At 39.4% G+C, this 23,060-nt stretch overlaps 1 protein-coding gene across 1 annotated transcript; it reads left to right on the top strand.

Moving 5' to 3' along the window:
- The first annotated feature begins 1,214 nt into the window (after positions 1 to 1,214).
- On the top strand, positions 1,215 to 22,608 carry LOC146666610 (stromelysin-3-like). Its single transcript, XM_085411383.1, has 8 exons — positions 1,215 to 1,365; positions 10,999 to 11,264; positions 14,178 to 14,321; positions 18,266 to 18,399; positions 18,486 to 18,700; positions 18,821 to 19,025; positions 19,655 to 19,915; positions 20,021 to 22,608. The coding sequence occupies exons 1-8, from the start codon at positions 1,261 to 1,263 to the stop codon at positions 20,146 to 20,148; spliced, it is 1,458 nt and encodes a 485-aa protein (XP_085267509.1). The 5' UTR covers positions 1,215 to 1,260; the 3' UTR covers positions 20,149 to 22,608.
- Positions 22,609 to 23,060: the final 452 nt, after the last annotated feature.

Below are 23,060 nucleotides of genomic sequence, written 5' to 3'. Positions count from 1 at the left end.
ATATGTTCCAGTCCTTAAAACATTTTTTTTCTTTGATCTAATCAGCTGTTCCTTAACAAATTACTTGTTTGAAACAATCTTGAATCTTGAATATAATTTCCTTGTAGTTAAGTACAGTAGTTTTGATTTAATTCACCATTAAACCCCAGAAATATATTGAAATGTCAATGCTATTTCTAGTTTAAAGCAACTGTTAAATACGTGATTATAACAACTTAAACCAGGTTATGGTAAGATTTAAGAATTTAAGGTGCACCCTCTTTAAGTAAATATTCAAATCTGAAGGATTTAAATGATTATTAAATTGAGATCCTGGATATTTGTTTTACAATAATAAAATGAATCCATAAATCCTCAAAAGACATTTTTTCCGCGATGAAAAAAATCGTAGCGAGATATATACTTGCAAACAAGAGAAATGGTTCATGTCACTGATTTCCGTTTGTTAGTTTTACTGCTCAGATTTGGGAGAACATGCATTTGAAACATATTTGGAACGCACATTTATTCGTTAAACTTTTTGCAGAAAGGAATAAAGTTTTGAACATGTGCAAACATCTGAGCTATTATAGACCAATGGTTCATAATTTTAAGGGAATGCATTGCTGGTGTGAATACGTGACACACGCACATTTGCTCCTACTAAAAGACCGAACAGTTACGTCCTCCTCTGGACCAAAAGAAGGCAGACAAGTAAATCATAACCATATGCGTGTTGTGTCTGAAAAGCATTAAGGAAGAAGCTGAAAAAATATCTGAGAGTAATAAAGAATGTCTTTACATAAGTGATTTCCACCAAAAGCGGGAGAAATCGCACATTTTCCCAGAGAAAATCCAAAAGAACGAAGGATTAGACATTTCTGACGCACAGGTTTCCCTTCTTTCTGAATCTACAGTCTGAGTGCTACGGAAGAGGACTGGGGCGACCGGAGAGAGGAACAAATGAGCGTTTTTTGGATTTTGTTTTTCTTCCAGAATTCAGAAAACAAACAAACCCAAATGCAGATTTTTTTTCTTAGAATTCCGGAAAAAAGAATCCAAAAGACCTCCCAGTGGTCCTTATACTCGCTTTGATTTACAGACTACAGCAGTTTGCGAAACCCACGAGTTGCACCGCTGGGAGTGTAAGGGGTTAAATCACGTGTGTAGTAAACCTGTTACCTGAGTAGGACAAAGACACCGGGGCCGACATTCATTCACTCCATCCACGCAGTTCCTGCGTCCGCTCTGTTGCACGGTCGCCGTCACAGCGTTGAAAAGATGCTGCGAGGTGCCGTGTTTTACGGCAGCATCCTGCCTTTGTACCTTTTCCTCTGCGTCTGTTCTCTGCCGGTACACGACCACAGGACCGCCAAGCAGCTGCAGGTGAGTCAAAGCGTAAATGCACTTTTCAGAGATCCTTATGAATGGGAAAGTGTTCACATATGCAATGGTGAACAAACATCCAGTAATACAGAAGTTGACATGAATAAATGAATTAAACATGTTAAAGTTACCTGATATTTCTAATGTGTGTGTGTGTTCAAAACTGTGCTGCATGTGTCGTCGCATCCACTCATTTTAGGGATGCTGCTGTAAGTTCCTTTGTTGTTCTGCATACCTTAATGTTTCTGCATGCGCTGCCCTTAAAGACATAAATGTTCTCACTGAAAGCTGTTGATGGTTGAACAGCTGAGATTTGTGAGATGTGAACTATCATGAGTTTCTGTCACAACTGACTCAGGGAACTATGATTTTCATAGTTATAGCATCTTCAGATTACCAGTGTGGTGTTTCTGTTTTGGAATAACACGGTCGGTCCTGTTTGTGAAGGATTAAAAAAAGAAAGAAAAAAAAGAAGAAGTTTTATTGTTGTTACTGTGTACTGTACCCTGGAGGGTGCCAGAGCTGCTTTCCGGTGAGTGAGAGTCAGATTATGCAGGCAGAGGCACGCACCTGGTAACTCCGGTGCAAACGCTACTTATTTGCTGACTCAGGGGAAAAACCGCAGATAACTACTTAAAGACAGAAACACGAGGTAAACAGGCAGTGTGCAGCAGAGTAACACCACCAAGACTTGTTTGTAAGCTTTAAGTGTCCACAGACAGGAACCCTGGCAAAAAGGACCCTGTGCAGCTGTCTGGCATTCCTATTTATTCCTTGAGTCCAGTGACTAATCATAATAGCTGAAGCAGACCTGCTGCTTGTGACAGATTCATGTTACTAACAAACAATCAGTCCCTGGCATTCTTTTGTGTGGGAGGCTTCCTTCTGGACTGTCAATGATGAATTAATCTGTTTATCTGCAGGTTAAGCAGCAGAACCATTAAGTCAAATACTAGCATTTTATACAAACCCTGTTACCCAGAAAAGGTGCTGTTGCTCATAACAGTCAAGGCAAAAGCTCAACTTTAAAAATAATGAAAAGTTTTTTTAAAGATGTTTTTTTTTAGTCACAGTTTATGAAAGTAGATTAATATACCAAAATCCACTTTAGTGATACTTATAATTGCAGTTTCTGTGTAGTTCCCTGACTATCCAACGTAACATCTTATGCTCTAATATTCTTTGTTATGATCATGTAAACACATTAGTTTACATGTGTTTGAGTCTGGTTAACGAAAAAAGGTCTTCATTCAAATGTATACAGTTACAGTTAAGTGCAAGTATTTTTGGAGACTGACACAATTGTTAAAAATCCACATTAAAATAGCAACCAACCATCAGCAATCATTGCTGTTAGTAAGTGTTTAGCTGCTTCAACACTGAAGAACATGTCTTCAGGTTTAGACAGAAAGACAAACTCTCCACATTATGTTCAAATCTTCTGTTTATGAGGAACATCTAATCAGAAGAAAACTGATTAAAGTGAAATAAAAGAATAAAAGTTTGAGACAGAATAGCTACACAAATGCCTTGTATACCGGTATATGATGTCTGAGAATAAAAATGAGGTAAAAGTTGAGCAGAATAGGTCATCTGAATCCTTCAAACATGTACTTTTTCACAATATGAAAACCTGGAGACGACAAAGACAGCTCTGTGGTTCATACTCCTCTAACAATGATGTAAAACGCAACACACAGGAAATCTCTGTGTTTTTAACTGCAGAAACTTAGCTTGTTCAGACGCGTCAGACCAGAGTGTGCATCTATAAAAACAAGCAATATTGTTGTCCATTTTATGCACTGCATAATCTTAAGTTGGCTGTACTATCACGTTGTTTTCACTCACATATTTTAAGAGGCAGTTTAAGTGGGATAATCATGCTGTTTGGCTTGTGGCCTTTGAAGCCATGTCTTGTTTGGGCCTCTTGACATGTTTTAGAGGTCTTTCACCAAAAAGTTCAGAAGATGTTAGAATGTTAGAAGCTGAAAGGACAAAAGAAAACAAGAAAACATAGTTTTAAATGTAAATTTAGCTTTAAACTTATGAATTAAATTAATTTTTTCCCTCCATTACTCTGTACTCTAGATTTATTTGAGATTTTCAAGTAACCTCGACCAGAACCGAAATGATTTGATTTGTTGACTGTTAAAAATGGACTTGTTAATTGTTTCCTTGGTGAGAGAGGTGCGCTATTTTGGTTAGTCAAAACAAGACATTTGAACACATCAATTTGGACTCTTGGAAAAAATAAGAAAAGCTTTTGCTGAGCTGGGTATACACTGGATGGAGCTTATAAAGTAGCTAAAACTAAGTCTAACTTCAAGAACTGAAAAAAGTTGCTCATTGTATTACAGTACCTCTCATTTTAGACACTTCTAGTATTTTTGCTACTCATGATAATATATCATCTGGATAATATATTATAATGGCATTTTGAATGCAAGACATAGAGAAGTAGTTTTATTTTGGTATTGAGCCAATCACAGACCCAAATACTTTCACTGCTGGAGACACTGTTTCTATAATCACACTTATGCACTTTTATCTGGAAACTGTTTTCAAATGAAATCACTCTGCCCTACATCCTCAATTATGGATGGGGACTTTTATCAAAGGAAATCGGCAGGGTCTGCGTGATACGCTCATAAATTTCCACCCTGAACAAAGGAGTTTGGGACCGATAAAATCTAATCAAAAAGCAAACTGTATGCCTGCTTGATTGTTTCCAAACGTCTGAGTTTTTCCCTGTCCACACATGGCCAAAAGAGTGATCTAAAACAGTGTGGGATGAGGACAAAAGGTTAAAATCTGCTGAAGTTTGTTAAGGTCTATTTTACAAGAGCATCCAATATACAGACAACAGAGATTTGCAAGTACATGGGGGGGGGGGGGGGGGGGGGGAATAAAAACAACAAATGACTGGTTTAATGACAGGCCCTGTGTAGTGAGCCAGGAAAGTCCAATAAAAAAAAAAACTATCCAAAAAAGCACGGATCACACAGGAGAAACAAGCACGATGGAGGCATGTGAGGGAAGTGCATCAAAAAATGAGGGAAAAGACATGCACTAAATAGACACCGGGGAGAGAGGGGTAATAGGGCAACAATCAGGTCAATCAGACAGAAATATGTAATAATCAAAATAGTTTTAAAATAATACAGGAAGTAACCTAAAAAGGATTTGAGAAAAAGGCAGACGCAGGCACACAGAAAGAACAGAAGAGGGGAAAACCTTCAAAAACACAAAGGACAGAGAAAACTAACCATTCATATTGGAAACCACAACACACAGAAACTGCAATGTTTTCAAAGGTTCCTATGGAAAAGCTGATGTTATCTGGAGTATGATGGGGCTTGTTGACTGAAGGTTTACTGATAGATGTTTACCTTGGAGAAGCAGCCTCTCATCTCTATTCATGCTAATACCCTTCATCCTGCAAACATTCCCCACACTTAGCACAGTCAGCTCTCTGTGTGCAAAACACTTACAGCCTGCTGATATTCAGGACTTTTTGTAGTTAAATATTTACCCTGGAGAAATTTCTCCCACTATGTGCATCATTTATCTAAAGTTTGGCTACTTTTTATCTGCCAAGGGATATCTGTGGGATATCTCACAGCATGTGTTTAAAAGGGAGTTGAATCAAGTCCTGCTTGTTTTTTGTGTCACTGTAAAAATGATAATTCTCGCTAATGTTTAGATTACCACCCTTAACAACCTCCCATAAAACACCCCCGGTATTATAGTGCAGGTGACCTGATGTCATGACTGAAGAGGGAATTTCCAGACATCTGCTCACTGTGTGTGATGCAGCTTTTTGTAGCTTTGATGAACACATTTTCATCTGTGTGTGTGCACATTTTTTCTGTGTGCAGGTTCATACTTGCACATATACGTGTAGTTGCATGTTTGAACATCGTCCACAAAGAGTCCTCAGTGTAACCACCTATTAGATAAAACTATAATGCTCCTTTCTGCAGATGTTCCCAGCAGTACACATGGCTTGTATCTCAGGCACACTGATTTGGGAAGCAGGAATCACACTATCCTGTGCGGACATGTTGGCCCCATCGGCAGGATTCCCAAGCATACACAATGCTTTCTTTTAGTGGCATGTGACTCTGTGTTATGCCTTTTAAGCAAACCTGTACTCATTGCCAACATACTTACAGAACAAACTATAGTTTTGTCACTCAACTCATCCTAAATTGAACGATCTGCTAGCTCCGCATGGCTCTGGCTTCAGCATTGTTCAAACTGTTAAGCCTGGGGTGCCAAACTCATTTTAAGAGTTTAAAGCATTTTAAGCAGGCCGGACCAGTGAAAATCCCTTTTGTCAGTATAAAGAAGTTACATATTTAACTTTTTTTCTACATGATGAAGAAAAAGCTGCTGTGACAAGGAAAGAAACTGTGACCATGACTCTTTGGACTTAAATGTAAGAAATAAATGTGTAAAATTTCAGAAAAAGTTTTGGTTGCTCATTGTTTAGATTGTCCCGTTTGTTTGTTTTTTGTAGTTGTAAAAAACTGAAATTTCTATAGTAGAAAATAGAAAATAGAAACTTTTCAGTTTTTCACAAAATTACAGAGGTTTTATTAGTAGACACATAGCTAAGCATTTTTCTAATTTGCTGAAATTTGTGAAAACTGAAATTTCTTGGGTATTGAATGGAACAAAATAGGCTTTCTCGTCAAAGGGCATCTTTTGGGAAAAAAACAAAACTGTGGCCAACAACACTACACAACGATAGACTGATGTGCGAATAAGGCATGAGGTAAAAATGACTGAATTCCAAATAGGGGTAGTGAATCCTTATCTTCAGTTACTGATCACGTTACATTTTAGTATATTAGTAATGGAAGACATGATTGCAGTCTTCAACTGTTGTTCCACTTCCCACAGTTTCAGTGGATTGAACTACTGTAAAAAATTGCCTGTCAGATTAAAGTTATGATGTATGAACCTATAGCAGGAAAGCCCTAGCAGCCATTAATCTGTTAGCAAAGACAAACACAAATGCTATTTGTTGTGCAAAGCAAATAGGGACATTCTGATTTATAAGACAAAGGGTCAGTTTAAGAATTAAGTTCAGTCAACCTCCGTCATGTTAGTAAGTGCTCTCCACCCAGTGTAAGGTGGAATTAAATGGTCTCTATTTTATTGAATGGCCTTTATAAGTTTAAAATCAAATAGCACAATTAAAGCTTCAAAGTTTTTGAATGTATAGTAAACGGATTAAGACCTGACATTTGATGTTGATGATTAACAGCTTTGCTTGCTGTGAGTGAGCCTCAAAAACCAAAAACACCAAGGTCTTTTGTAAAGTAAAGGTCTAAAGCAGTGGTGGTGGTTCAGCACTGCTGAACAAAGCTGAACTGCTGTTCAATTCAAGATTCATACTTTTATACTTGGACTCTGCTAGAGTACCAAAAAGCAATATAGATCAATGTAGCTTCAGAATTGACAGGGAAAGTATGTGAGTCTATCTTTCCATCCATTTTCTAACTTAAGCAGAGAAGTCCATACCTCCCCATCCCCAGCCACGTCCTCCAGCTCTTCCGGGGTAGCACTGAGCCATTCCCAAGTCAGCTAAGACGTATTTCTCTCCAATGCATCCTATTACATCCTGGAACACCTCACCCAGGAGGCGTCCTTGTCAGATCCGCGAACCACTTCAACTGGCTCCTTGTTATGTGGAGAAACAGTAGCTCTCTGACTTAAGTCCTCACCCTGTCACTAAGAGAGAGGCCAGCCAAACTTCAGAGAAGGCTCATTTATGCAGCTTGCATCTGCAGTTTCATTCTTTCAGTCACTACCCACAGCTCACGACTATAGGTGAGCGCGGGGACAGATTGACTGGTATAGTAACAGCTTCTCTAAGTATCTGCAATCCACCTGCCAATCTCCCACTCTCTTCTCACCTTGCTTGTGAAATACATAAATTCCTCCACTTGAGGCAGGCACTCATCCCTGATCCGGAGTGAGCACTCCACCCTTTCACAGTTGAGGGACATGGCCTACACAGGGAGACGAGGAGCCGGATTTAAATGCAAGCATGTCAGAAGAAGTGAAAAAACAAGTGAAAACGTAAAACGAGCAGCATCTGGCTGCATTTCAGGGATATTGGGTGTCTGATCGTCTAAATGAGTTTTACAGTGCTTGAAGAAATTTATAATTCTTGACTTGTTTGATCTGTTGCTCACCGCAAACAAGCACAAGCTGAAATGTTGGACTTTTAACTGTATTTTCATAAGTTTTGCAGCTTTTCCTACTGACAAAAACCTCCCTTATGGCCATTCATGCCACACAACGTAATTAAGCAATAAACAATTAACCTGTTGAACCCCAATGCTCCCGGTACTGGAGGCGTACAGTACATCCCATTAAACATCTGGTTTAATGGGATGTACTGTAAGATGTGTTTTTAAATATAGACATGTGTGGTATCCACAGAAACATCAGAATCTCAGCTAAAAGCTCACAAAGTAATTTCAACAACCACTAAACAGCTGAAACGGCAAATGATTAAAAAGCAAGTAAGCGCAAGATGTAAACACAATGCGTGGATTCCCACCGTTCACCTGATATACATGGACATACCTTTGGTGCTGAAAGCAAACACCTCACAGAATTTCAAACTGCAGGTTTCATCACTCCGATCAAAATTTACTGAACCAGCAGCAAAAGTAGACCAAAAGTACACTTCACGTGAAAAACTGAATTGCCTCTTACTTTGACTTTCATCCTTTCATTAATAATAGCAATTTTCTGCCTTATTCGCAATTTTACACATTTATTTATTACATTTTATGTCCAGAGTCTTGCTGACAGATCTCTTTCCTTGTCACAGCAGCGTAAACTACACATGGCAGCATATTAGCACAGCTAACTGTCTTCTCAGTGAAAAACAGGCCACTCAGCAACTCTGAAACTGAACTGTACCAACAATCATAGGCTGGCCTGGGCCAACTTACATCCCTCACATCAGACAACAAAAACCAACACAAGTGAGCCAGCAGCTGACGTCAGCATGTAATGAAGGAGTGTGACAGACGCCCAGCGCAGCAACTTATGACACTTCAAACATCATATGGATAACTGAGCTGAAGCTCATACACTGATGCCCTTGGTGGCTGGAGCTCAGGAGGTTCATCTCGTAAGGCTGATGGTTTGATCTCTGGCTGCTCCAGTCTGCATTCCAAATATCGTTGAGAAAAATACTAACTACAAATTCCAAAAGGTTGATTCTGGACGTAACGTTTTCAGTTTGAGAAACGTTTCGTCACTCATCCAAGTGACTTCTTCAGTCTGAACTGACTGCAGGTTTCCCCAACCTTATAAACAGTACATTTGCATGTTGACTGAAACCAGCCCACTGAATGAACAATGGCCTGTGAGGTCAGTTCCTTGATCATTAATATGCAAATTGTCATGACTATTGATCAACAACCACTGATCAAAGCCAAAGACCATTGATCACTGATCAATGGCTCAATGGCTATGAGTACCATTCACAGAGAGTTGGGGAATTGGCTGCAATCACAGCATTTTAAGGCTATGTCCACACTAGCCCGAATAGATTTGAAAAAGGCGTTTTCGTCTCAAAACGCTCCGTGTCCACACTAGCGTTTTCAGTCGTTTTCACAGAGTTGTGCATCCACATTGAAACGGCCGAAAACGTTTACGTTGCAGTACTGCGCATGCTTGAAGCGCAGGAAGATTCGGCCTGCCTCATTTCTGTCTGCCGTTTATTTACTTTCCGGCTCTTTGAAATGTCGCAGCAAAATGTTGAGGAAAAGCACCGAGTTTTTTAAATGGACTAACAATGAGGTGTTGTTGTTGCTGCAAGTAACACAAAAGTACAAAGTGAGAATTAAAGAATTTCAAGAAAAGCTATCTGAAACATGTACAAACTGATATTAATCTTTAATAGTGCTGTCAAAATTGAGAGCAAACAAAACAACTGCTGTATAATGTCCTCAGCTATCTTTGTTTAATTGGTCACATGACTAAAATGCATCATCGTTTTCAGAAGTCTCCGTTTTCGCTGTCCACACTGCGACGCGAAAGCACCGTCTTCAAATGTATTTGTTTTCAAGAGCGTTTTCAAAACGCTGTTTTTCTTCGGGGAAAACGCTGTCTCAGTGTAGACGGGAGGCCAAAACGGAGAGAAAATGATGCGTTTTCACACGAAAATGCATTAGTGTGGACGTAGCCTAAGATGGTGAAAGATGGACCCTTAGGCCCCCTCCTCGATTCAGAGATGGTATTTCCCTTTTCACGTAAATGGCCTCCTTGACTCTGCGCTCAAACCAGCGTTCCTCCCTGTCCAGGATGTTACATCCTCATCATTGAAAGTGTCCACTGGCCTGTAGGTGTAAATAGACTGCGGAGTCCTGGCTTGACGAGTTAGCTCTTCTGTGTTGTGCCATCAGCTTCGCCAGAGGTTGTTTGGTTTACTGATGTAAAAATCATGGCAATCCTCCTGGCACTTAACAGCGTACACTATGTTACTCTGTTTGTGTCAGGGGACTCGATCCTAGGGGGTGGACCAATTTTTGGTGCAGCATGTTTTGAGGTTTAAAAGCCACAGAGACCCGGTGTTTAGACTGTTCAACTGTAGCAACTGTTCCGATACTCCTGACACATAAGGGATCACTAAGGGTTTTCACTTAGGCAGCAGTTGTCCTTCTCTCCTGGATCGGCTGGAGCTTTCTTTAGATGCCTTACCAGTTTTGACAAATGCCCAGCTGGGATAACCACATTTACTCAGGGCCTTCTGGATGTGATGTTCTTCTGCTTCCCTGGCTGCTGTGTCTGGGGATGGTGTTCGCTTTGTGTTGTAGCGTCCTGAGGACACCCAGTTTGTGCTCCAGTGGATGAGAGTTAGACCATAAATACTGATTCGTATGCGTAGGTTTCCGGTACACATGAACTTTTAACTGTCCCTCATTACTGATGGAAATCTCACAGTCTAAGAAGGCTAACCTGCCACTTTTCATATCTCCCCTGGTGAATTTGATCTGTTGGTCCACCGAGTTAATGCGATCCGTGAATTGTGGTACATCATGAGATTTGATTTTTTCCATCTTAAAATGCTGTATTTGCAGCCATTCCTCAACTCTCTGTGAATGGTACTCATAGCCATTTATCAATAGTCTTTGATCAGTGATCAATGGTCTATGGCTTTGATCAGTGGTTGTTGATCAATCAACCTTTTGGGATTTACTTACCTGGATGTTTGAGCATGCATTGAGACACTAACTCCAAATTGCACTCTGATGCATCTACTGGAGTATGAATATGTGTGAATGTTAGACAGGAAGCACTTAAGCATAGAAAGACGTGCTTGTATAATGGGTGAATGCACCCATCACAAAATGAAGCATTTTGTATAAAGAAGGTACTTTGAATTCTCCAGGAGGGTGTGAACGTTATGAACGTTATGTCATCAGCATCAGTATTTTGTGATGATTTACTTTCAAAGAAGTGTGTATGAAGTCAAAAGCCAAGGATAATCTGGAATTTACCAGTAGAAAGGTGGCAGAAATGGTACATAGCCAACATTACATCTTTATGTATCTATTAAAACTAAAAAGTACTCTGACTCTGTTTTCTTTCTCCCAGAGATGGAGCAACAGTCATGCCGGTCTGAAGAAGAGGCCAAGTCATGAACAGGACACACTAAATGAAGAGTACGATTTCAAGTCCCCAAATGACACAGATTTGTGGAATCGTCCTCGCTGTGGAGTCCCAGATTATCCTACCTTAACGCAGCTCAGCACGACATACAACAATGTGAAAAAGAGGAGGGACACCCTGAGTAGACAGCAGCGCAGGAAGCGATTTGCGCTCTATGGCAGGCGATGGGAGAAGACAGACTTAACTTACAAGTAAGAAACACTAAAAAGTCTCTAAATACAGTGACTTGTTTGTTTGTTTTGCTGATGAGTTACATGGCTGCCTATATGACCATAATTTGCAGGAGTGGAACGCAAAGCTGATGGTTTTAGTTTAGTATGGGGATCTAATGAAACAAATCTGTTTGTTTAGTTTCACATTAAGACTTTGTTTTTAGTTTTCATTTGTCAAAAGAACTGGCAGCTATCTTATAAATGGTGGAAGCACTGGAACGTTAAGCTTAGCAAATTTATTACATCACCAACCAGTATCACCAACCCCTCATCCCCCATCACACTGAACACTGGTGCTCCACAGGGGTGTGTACTGAGCCCTCTCCTGTACTCACTCTACACCTATGACTGCACAGCCACTAACAGCTCCAACATCATTGTGAAGTTTGCGGACGACACTACAGTGGTGGGTCTTATCACCAAAGGTGATGAGACGGCTTACAGGGAGGAGGTCAGCGCCCTGACCCACTGGTGTCAAGACAACCATCTCACCCTCAACGTCGCAAAGACAAAGGAGTTGATAGTGGACTTCCGGAGGTGCAGAGAAGTACACACCCCCATCACCATCAACGGCGCTGCTGTGGAGAGAGTGAGCAGCTTCCGGTTCCTTGGCGTACACCTGGCTGAGGATCTTACGTGGTCAGTACACACAAACAAAACAGTGAAGAAGGCGCAGCAGCGCCTCTTCTTTCTCAGGAGACTGAAAAGATTCGGCATGAGCCCCCGCATCCTCAGGACCTTCTATCGCTGTGCCATTGAGAGCATCCTCACTGGATGCATCACCACCTGGTATGGCAACAGCACCGCCTACAACTGCAAAGCTCTCCAGCGAGTAGTGCGGTGCTCTGAACGGATAATTGGAGGTGAGCTTCCCTCCCTCCAAGACATCTACAGGAAGCGGTGCCTGAGGAAAGCAGGGAGCATCATCAAGGACTCCAGTCACCCCAGCCATAAACTGTTCAGACTGCTTCCATCAGGAAGGAGGTTCTGCAGCATCCGGTCCCGTACCAGCAGACTGAGAGACAGCTTCTTCCATCAGGCCATCAGACTGCTGAACACGTCATAGACACCTCAGCTTCACTACTGGAACTTCAACATTATGCACTCCACACTGTATATAAATGCCACTTGTTTTGCACATATTCAACTCTGTATATTTTATATATTTTATTATTATTATTATTATTTTATTTTATTTTTTTACTATTTAATTTGTAAAAATGTGTACACACACACACACACACACACACACACACACACACACACACACACACACACACACACACACACACACACACACGTAGGAAAATATTTAGTATACACATCCAGAAATGCATACACTATTATATATTGTACATATATTTATTAGTTTCAGGTTGGCCATTCTTGTATTTTGCTCGTTTGTGTTGTTGTGTTTGCACATCTCTGTTGCTTGTGGGGCTCGCACACAAGAATTTCACTCGCATGTGCTGTGCCAGTGTGCCTGCACATGTGATGTGACAATAAAAAGTGATTTGATTTGATTTATGAGGTTTATGCCATAACTGCCCTAAATGTACAGTATTGGCAATTACCATAATAACTTGTTATGTTTCTATAGAATAGAATAGAATAGAATAGAATAATCCTATAATTGTTCCACAAGGTGAAATTTGGGTGTAACAGCAGCAAGAAAGACACATATACAACAAACAGTACACAAGACAAAGAACAGAAACACACACAATTTTTACATATTTACATCAAAGACAAAGCACCTATAATGGTTTATCCACGAATAATCACAAGCTCTTTAATCAGAATAATATTTTTATTGCTAAGAAATGTATTTTATTGATGAATTTTCAAATTTACTGTTTGAAAAATGGGCCACAAACCAGTTCACTCTTAATATCACTCCCAAGTGCTGGTGGCCAACAAGGTGCTGGTGGCCAACAAGGTGCTGGTGGCCAAAGACAAACATAGAGGAAAGGAAGAAGGCATGTTATGAGGCAGCACAAGAGAAAGAAAGGCAGGAATGGAGTGTGGAGGTGAGAGTAGGGACTCTTAATGTAGGGACTGGTAAAAGAAGACAACTGAAGAGAAGGTAGGTCTTTTTATATAAGATACAGTTTCTTAAGCTATTCAATTTTTTGTTTAAACCTGAATTTACCTATTTATGACAGCTCTTTGTAGTCTTAAAGAAGTGTGGTGCTTGTACAGATTTACTAGTGCCTGTGTTTGAGCAGGGTACCACTTCATAATTGCAAAATAAAGAACAAGGGTACTAATAAAAGGAACTTGAACTTGACGTACAAGTCATCAAAGTTGGGGGTGGTGGACTAACTACCAAGTTATTCCCCAGAAAAACATGCATGCCTTTAATTGGTATTGCTAACAGAAACAAAGCTCTACTCTATTGCCCAAATACACAAAACTGACACAGAAGGACCAAAAGCAGAAGCTTAGCAACAGAATTCACCACAGCCGATCCTTCTCACTGCCTAACCAGAATCAAAAGAAGCTCCTCCCTAGTCTTCAGGTGCTAGTTAAGCACTGAAACTCATAAGCCTGGAAAAAGCAACCAAAATGGCCTTGAATGTATTCCCAAGACCACTGCTTTAACCACTTTGGACACCACAATTAAAAATAAATAAATAAATAAAAACCCAACAGACTCCTAAGGGAATCCACTTAGGCCTACCAGGGACAGAACACCAGCAATCATATGCAAATCAAAAATAGACAGAGACGAGCCAAAGGCAGCGATGCTGATTAATACTATTGATCCACATGGATTTGGACCAGTTTCTTTCCAAGAGTTTAAGAAGTCTAGCATACCACATGCACATATATATTAAATTTATGTTAAAGCTTGATAAAACATGATATTAATGTGTTTGTGCCAACCAGGATCATACGTTTTCCCTGGCAGATGAGTGAGGACAAAGTGCGGAGTGTTTTCCAGAAGGCGTTTGGTGTGTGGGGTGCTGTTACTCCTCTCAGGTTCAGTGAAGTAACCAGTGAGAATGCTGACATCATCATTGATTTCAACAGGTGAGAAATGTCCACCAGTGAGCAACACAACACTGGCATTTAAGAATAAAAATTCAGCTAAACTGAGACATTGATTTACCTAAGACAACAACCCGAGGACAGTTTGCTTTTTCACTCATTTATTCAACAAAAATATTGACAGGAATAAAAAATAAATACAGAGCAATCCTCGAAACCATTCCAGATCCCCCCAGTTGCAAGATACTAAATGCTTTCTTGCATGCTTTACCTATTTCAAATCCACTTGCAAATTTTCAGTGAGTTTCAAATCTGAGCTTTGACTAGGGCATTTCATGAACCTCAACTTCAACTTTTCTAACTTTTCCCTGATGTAATGGCTTGTGTGATTAGGTACGATTATCCTGTTCAAGCTCAGCTTCAGATTTTTTTGATATATACTGTCAATAATGTGAAGATGGAAGACGAGATACAGCAGAAATAAAGCTGTGATAAAGGAACTCTGTGATTTGTTGTTTCTTGGCCAAATTCTAGATGAGCCATCTTAAGCATGTGTGTCGAATGAAGCAGCTCCAAGTATTCAGATTTAAATATTTGTATAGATGAAATCTTGACCATTAACAATGTGTACAGTAATCACACATGATGTGTTTGCACTTTTCTTCATGTTCTAGCCCTTTAAAACCCCCAAATCGTAATCAGCATTAAGCAGTTTCAGAATTGCGATAAACAACAAAACTAGTGCATCACTATTTAGATATCAAATCACTTAAACTCTGGCCTGCCCAGATGTAGCTGTGGTGTGGAGCGGTGAGCACACATGCTAGTCTAAGCAGACAGTAGACACAGGCACACCTCCAGAGCAACTGCAAGGTAAGAAGCTAGCTGGTACAATTCAACAAAAAGCAAGAAACTAAGTAACCTATGTTTTTACCAAAAGTTCATTTGCCTTAAGATTTTTTAAAATCATACTTCCTAAACAAATGCTGACATGTTCAGGCAGAGGCTTAGCAAGAGGGTTTTCTTTATTTTATCCCTCAAAAATTTCAAAAATGACAAAATTCAAAAACATAATTAGCAGGCCCATAAAAGAGGTCAACTAAATATAAATCTACAAAAAGTAATTTCCAGAAACTTAAGTTGTATCTCACTTTGTTTGTTTAACTCACAAACTGGCCTAATTATAAAGAGGGTAGCTTTTATAATGGTTTGGCCAAACTATTTACACACAATAGGGGGAAAACAAAAATACACACTAATATTAACTAAGCACAGAATAACCCAAGTAAACCTAAAACACCCCTGCTCCTGGTAAGCCCATGGTTGGTCCTGCTGAGCAGGCATTTTGTTCCCAGAGTCCTCAGCCACGCCTTTTGCCCAGACAGGAAACAGCCATCGCCCAAACCCAGGTAACTCAAAGAAAGAAACATAATTAATATAACAAAACATTTTTAGAAAAACCCCACAATGCCACTATGTGTGCGCCTCATAATATCAGTGTTAGGTTTAAATAAAATGATTAATGAATTATATTAATGAAGAAAACTGCAAAACAAACTAATAAAGTGAACAAATGGACTGATTTACCCATGTGTGGCTGATGCCATCACATTCACAAAGGGTTAAAATGGGAATGTCTATAATTTGGATTTTAATTGCAGGACATTTTATTAAAGCAATTTATCAAGAGCAAAGCATCAATTAATAACAATCACGAAATAATATTGAAATTGGCAGAATTATACTTTTCTAATTAACCAACTCTGAGCTAATGCTGACCTTGTTTTAATCCTTGTGAGGGAGGAGGTTAGGGGGAATGAGCGTGCCTTGAGCACTGATGCCCTTATCTCTTCCATGTAGGTATGACCCATTAGGAGACACATCAACGGGAAACAAGTTAAATCCAAATCCTTTTGAATTAATATTCTAACATGGTAAAAAGGAGCAGAGAAAAAGCCAAAATAAATACAAAAACAGTTTGCAGGTTCACAGTCCAGCAGTCGATCCCTCTGGGGTCTCTGCTGGAATCTTCAACATCTTAGGTCCGATCTTCTGAACTGCTCATCATGCAGAAGACAAAGGGAAGAACCCTGTATCACTTTTTCACCTCACCCCTCTCTCTGACTTTTCCAGATATATTATTTAAAGCAACTTTAAAAATCACTTCATTATTTTTCTTTTCTATGCAGTACTTAATTTGTCAATAATTCCAGCACATATGAATGTTCAGTCACACATGAATATGCTTCATTTCATGCCTTATTTAAGTTATGGTATTTCTCTTCAATTACATTTCTCTTACTTTATCTTATTCAGAATCATGTATTATTATGGGTTGGCAGCACATTTCTTATCTTTCACGTTTTTCCAGACACACATAAATCTTAGGCATTTTCCAAACACACACAGACACTAAGCTGCCAAGGTCAAACCTGGATCATGTCTGTGCAGACACAATCTGGACATTAGAATAGTTTTCATTAATCAAACTTATATATGGATTATATCTTTAGTTAGGAATAAAGATGATTTACTATTAGCAAATACGGATAAGGTCTGTTATAGCACTCTTTATCAGTTCAAACATAAAAGACCTTTTACTCTCTGGCACTAGCACCATAGTAAACCAGGAAACACTAAACCAGATGTCTCCCAGCCAAGACTGAGAGAGGATTATGGAACAAATGCAACATAGGACTTGTTTGGTGGGATTTTTAATAGCATGCCTCTGGCTACATATTGTATCAAATCAGAAGAGTCATTTGGCATCAGATTCATGATACTTACAATGTCATAACAGCTCTCTTCTTTTTCAGCGTCCTGCCACACTTCACTTTGTCAGCAATTCAAGTTCTAACTTGTGTACATGTTACTTTCATGAGTCATTTTTAGAACTACTGCTATATTGTGTTTAATATTATGTACTCAGTTAAAATCTATCACGCGACCATTTTTGTATAACATACTTTGTACACATTAAAATAGGCTAGCCACTAGTTTACTGGGTGCAGCGTAGAATTGCATCATGTGCCTAATATGTAGCTTATTGACATACTTTAATGTCAAAGCATGTCCTACATAGTTTTCTTACAGAAACGTTGGTCCACTGAAATTTCAACTAGTCAACAAGTCCACATAAAGAGTCGTTTGACCATTGTATCATTTCTTCTAGCTAAATAATGCAATCCAAGTATAATTCTACAAGAAGACATTCCCTTTAACAGCTACTCACTTTTTTTGGCATATTTAATTATACCAGTCATGTCCTACTGTAAAAGTAAGATAAATATTTAATTTTGTTCTTACACATGTCTTCATGCCTCGCAGTCCTGAACATGATGACTCAATAACTGAAACCAGTCCATTTAGCATTTACCAATATCACTAAAAGCAAACTAATTTAGGACACAAGCAGTTCTCATTATTACCATATGACAACAAAATGAACCTTTTCAGGAATTGGCAATGCATTAAATGTTGTGCTTCAAAATATTTTTGTGGATGAGCACTGCCGTTCAGCAGTTGGGTGAACCCTAACCATTAAAAATGAATGCCTAACCCTGACCCTAAACCTAACCATAACCTGATTGTAACCCTGACACTAAAACCACATTTTGAGCCTCAAAAAGGCCTTCAAACTGGTGAGGACCGGTGAGTGTGTCCTCACAAGTGACTGTTGGTTCTCACAAGTATAGTAGAATGCACACACACACACACACACACACACACACACACACACACACACACACACACACACACACACACACACACACACACGAAGAAAGATTGTTGATTTATGTATCTGCACAACACTGCCAATTAGATGTGTATAAGGGTCACTGAATGATGTGTATTATTTAGAACTAATACTTAGAATTAAGAGTTGCACTGTACTCAATTTGCAACATGCTTAGCATAGAGAAAGAGCATCAAAAGAATGATATGTGGTAGGTTTACCTCGTCCTCTAAAAGAAGTAATTGTGTAGGTACTGGCATGGGGACAACTTACCATTCGATGGTCCAGGAGGAATCCTTGCTCACGCCTATTTCCCCCAGACACAGAGAGAGGGAGAAGTCCACTTTGACTACGATGAGCACTGGACAGTGGGCAATAATGCTGGTAAGTACATTTGAAAAGCTTTGAGCTGATTGGAACCAAAAATAACTACTCTCAGTTTGACTGCCCTCCTCTGTTTGCTTTTTTAGGCACAGACCTCCTCCAAGTGGCAGCTCATGAGTTTGGCCACGTTTTGGGCCTGCAGCACTCCCTTGAGCCCGATGCTGTGATGTGCCCATTCTATAGTGACGCTTACCCTCTGCAGCTGAGTGAGGATGACAAAAGGGGCATTCAGTATCTGTACGGATCCCCTCGGCATGCGCCACCTGTGATGACAGAGACCAATGAGATTGAGACTGAACTGGTGAGGCCCTTGAAAATACATGTATTTACTTAGAAAAATATAAGCCATTCTGTATTTTGCTGCTTTGCATGATAGTTCATAGACAAAAATATTCAGACTAAGTTTGTTGCTGTGTTCCAGCCAAATGCTTGCAAAACAAACTTTGATGCTGTATCCATGATCAGGGGAGAGCTCTTCTTCTTTAAGTCTCAATATATTTGGCGAATACGTGATGGGCAGCTACAAGCTGGCTATCCAGCTTTATCATCACGCCACTGGAAAGGAATTCCAGAACACATTGATGCTGCGTTTGAAGACAAGTCTGGCAACATCTGGTTCTTCCAAGGTACAGACGCGAACTAGACAGTTTTTTTCTGGGGGACACATTAAACAAGTATTTTCCACAAAATATCCTTTGTTCCTCAAAACTAGTCAAGCAAAAGTGATTTTGATAACTTTAATGATATGTAGGGATTGCTAATTAGGAAGCTGAAAGTTAAAGTTGTTAGGCAGTCAGAATGTAAAGAAAACAGCTATCAATGACTTTGCCAATGTAGTTTACCTTAAAGGAAGATAGAGATGGACTGTAAAATTCTTAACTGCCACGTGGAAGTTAAAATAGTGAGTGAAAGGGAGTGAAGTCTTTATAAAATGTGTGTCTGGTGAGTTCAGTTAAGGGAGAAAGAAACTCAGGAGCCAATCAGTGATGAGAAAGTGAAGAGAGGAAATGAGGTAAATCTGGGGAAACGTGGGAACATGAGGAAAAAGGTTAAATAAAATAATAATCTTCACAGTGACACACGAGTTTATGGTAGAAATATGTAGCCTTGAATGTTGTTGTTACATGGTTGTTCTTTTTCACAAGGATGTGCTTTACATGTATTCAGCTGGGATGATTTCTAGAAACAACATCCTGGTGACTTATTAATTGTAATTAATTAATTATATTAATTAATTTTAATTATTACTTATCAGGTGACAGCTACTGGGTTTTTGATGCTGAAAGGAAGATAACAGGGCCAGATTCAGTGAGACGGCTGGGTCTTCCTGTAACAGACATTGAAGCAGCTTTGAAGTGGGAAGAGGACCATACTGAGAAAGTCTACTTCTTCAAGTCGAGTTACTACTGGTCCTTCAATATTCAGGATAATCGAATTAATGACTTACACCCTCGCAGCATTTGCGAGTGGAGGGGAATGCCCAGCCACATCGATGGAGCCTTTTTGGACAGATATGGTGAGGAGTGTAATCTCTGCCTCTGACTTAGTGACTTGTACGTCTAGAGAAAGTTTTAACATGTACGTCTGGAGTTCACTGTTGCATTCTTTTGCCCTTTGACAGGCTATGCCAATTTCCTGAGTGGAATGCACTACTGGAAGTTTGACCCTGTGGCACTGAAGGTACTGGAAGGCTACCCCCGGAGCATCGGCATGGATTTCTTTGGCTGCTCTGCCTCTCTGTCCAAATAAGTTACATCTGCATTACTTTTACAGATCATTTTTTCTGTTAAATTTCCCATACAAAACACTCAAGATGTTTTGGCTATATTCAATCTGATAGATTTCATGAATTTGACTCTAAAGGAAGTGTCTTTATTTGCCTTTTGCAGAGCCAGAAATGTTTCTGTCAGTGTCAGAATACAATCTGGAGAAAGCTAGTTAAAATTGTTAGTGTCAGTTCAATAAAAACTTCAGATCCAAGCTTATATCCCCCCATCTCAGCTGACTGCAGGCTTCCCCAACCTTATAAACAGTACGTTTGCATAATGACTAAAACTGGCACCAGTGGCTAACAATGGGCTGTGAGGTCAGTTTCATGGTCATTATTATGCAAATTGGCATGATGTTTTGGGAAAATGCATCTCAGCTGTTCCGATACTCGTGACACATAAGGGTTCACTAAGGGTTTTTGCTTAGGCAGCAGTTGTCTGTCTTCTCTCCTGGATCGGCTGGAGCTTTCTTTAAGCACCTTCCCAGCTTTGACAAATGTCCAGCTGAGATAACCACATTTACTCAGGGCCTTCTTGATGTCATGTTCTTCTGTTTCCCAGGCCCGTCTTTGTAAATGGTATCATGGCTATTGATCAATGATGAAAGAAGTCACTTGGAAGATGAACAAAACTCCCACTGAAAATTCTACATCCAGATAAACAGAATTAACTTTCTGGAACTGCTTAAAATGATAACTCATAGTACTCATGCACTGAGTATTCAAAACCCACACACTCATAAACTGTTCTTTTGAGTGTTTGAATAGTTTTAATTAAGGGATTAAGGCAAACACTTTCTTACATTAGTCTGGCATTATTGATGAGTTGCGTCAGTGGTAGAAACAAACAAACAACAACAATAAAAAAAATGTGTAGTTTTGATTTGATTGAAATTTTCAAACTCACTTTCAAGGATTCGGAGTTATTTACACGCTTTAAAAATATTTAAGAGTATTCTCCTGTTGTGTTAGCTGTTCATTAACCATACACACCTACTGGAGCCACCGACTATATTGTTTGTTGGCTTACAACCACAGATTGCATCTAAAAATGATAGATGTAGCTTCCTGGTTTGAAGAGGGAAGTCAGTGTGGATGTGCCTGAATCCTAAATTCTACTCCAATGTTCAGCAGGGAGCAACTCCTCTGCTTGCAGAGCCTTATTTTTGCCATTTGATAGCAACAGTGGAGACAGATAGGAAAGCAAAGAGAGAGAGGGTGGAAGACATGCAGCAAAGAGTCCCAGGTCAGATTCACTGTATTCTGGTCATGTGGTATATATGTGTATATCTGACCATGTATGTTTAGGGATGGCTACATCTCGGGAGGTAGAGCAGGTAATCTACTAATTGGAAAAGTGGTTATAAGAAGTGGTTAGAGCTGTGCTAATAGAATAGCTCTACAGATGGCAGGTTCAAGTATCTCACCAAATGCTGCATGGATTGTACAGAGGACTGGCCGCTACAAGTTGTGATATGTTTTTTTTAAAAAGAAATTTTTCTCTGAGTAGAATAAAAAATGAATAAAAATGTAAAAGGTTTTCCTAAGTAGTAACTTCAACCACAGTTTAGTTCTGAGAAAAATTGCTTTAACTAAATTCCCCCTCAGCTGTCCCCAAATGTGTGTTGTCATTGTCTATATAAACATGTACAAATCCAGTTTTACAGAACTGTGGACACTGTGAAAAATGTAAATAAAAACAGAGAATTATGATTTGCAAATATCAAATACATTTGCAAATAAACCCAGAAATTATTCAAAGTAGAAGATACAAAACATGGTTAAACTGAGAAAATGTACCATTTTAAGAAATAGGTATTTTTAATGGGAGCAACACATCTCAGAAAACTTAGGGGCATAATTACATCTGTGTAGTGTCCCTTCCTCTTTTCACTACATTCTGTAAATGTGTGGGAGCTGAGGAGAGCGGAACGTGGTCCCGTTCTTGTCTCATGGAGGATTATAGCTGCTCAGCAGTCCTGGGTCTTCTTTGCCATATACTTCATGATGCTCCCAATGTTCTCAGTTGGTGAAAAGCCTGGACTGCAGGCATGTCAGTTCAACATCTGCACTCTTCTACCACGATGCTGCTGAAACAGGTACTGTATGTGGTTCAGCATTTTCTTACTGAAACATGCAAGGCCTTCCCTGAAAAACACGTAATCTTGGTGGAGCACACGTTACTCTAAAACCTTGATATGTCTTTCAGGATTGATAAAGCATTTCCAGCTGTGCAAGATGCCAATTTCATAGGCACTGATACATATCTAGACCATCAGATATGCAGGCTTTCAACTGAGTGCTGATAAAAAGCTTGATATTCCTCCTTCCTCTTTAGTTCAGAGGACATGTTTCCAAAAACGTATTTCAAAGTGTTCTGAATTTTTTCACTTTACCTCAGTCCATTTTATCTTAGCTTTGGTACATTAGGGTCACGTTCACATATGATTCCTTCTTCGCACAACAGATAATTAACTTACTGAAAATGATGAGATATTCAAAGTTTTTCACTGACAATATCTATTCTGAAATTGTTCCACAACTTGAAGACTTTTTTTTTGTAGATAGACGAACCTCTGACCATGTTTACTTGCAGCTCCAAGATGCTTCTTTTACACTCAGTCATGTTTCTAACCTGTTGCCAATTAACCCAGCTATTTTTTTTTAAACCACTTACTTTTCCAGCGTTTTGTTGCCTGTCCCACCCTTTTGAGACATGTTTTTGGCATCAAACTCAAAATGAGCCAACCTTCTTACAGAGGTACATTTTCTGAGTTTAAAGGGCTGATATGTCCTATATTGTATTGCAAATAAAAATATGGGTTTGTAAGATGTATAAATCATTACTTTCTGTTTTATTTAGATTTAACACAATATACTTACCTTTTGGAAT

Source organism: Rhamphochromis longiceps, linkage group LG7 (assembly GCF_057381845.1).
Source record: "Rhamphochromis longiceps isolate RC_006_pf linkage group LG7, R_longiceps_female_GT1.1, whole genome shotgun sequence".
Classification (NCBI taxonomy): domain Eukaryota; kingdom Metazoa; phylum Chordata; class Actinopteri; order Cichliformes; family Cichlidae; genus Rhamphochromis; species Rhamphochromis longiceps.
The sequence above is the reverse complement of the archived record's forward strand: the minus strand, read 5'-3'. Positions and strand labels throughout refer to the sequence as shown.

Bases quoted from the DNA above. Each gene is read 5' to 3' on its own strand.
- LOC146666610 (XM_085411383.1), top strand. From the start codon at position 1,261: ATGCTGCGAGGTGCCGTGTTTTACGGCAGCATCCTGCCTTTGTACCTT. The intron at 1,366-10,998 runs GTGAGTCAAAGC...TCTTTCTCCCAG, and splicing joins GGACCGCCAAGCAGCTGCAG to AGATGGAGCAACAGTCATGC. The intron at 19,916-20,020 runs GTGAGGAGTGTA...GCCCTTTGACAG, and splicing joins AGCCTTTTTGGACAGATATG to GCTATGCCAATTTCCTGAGT.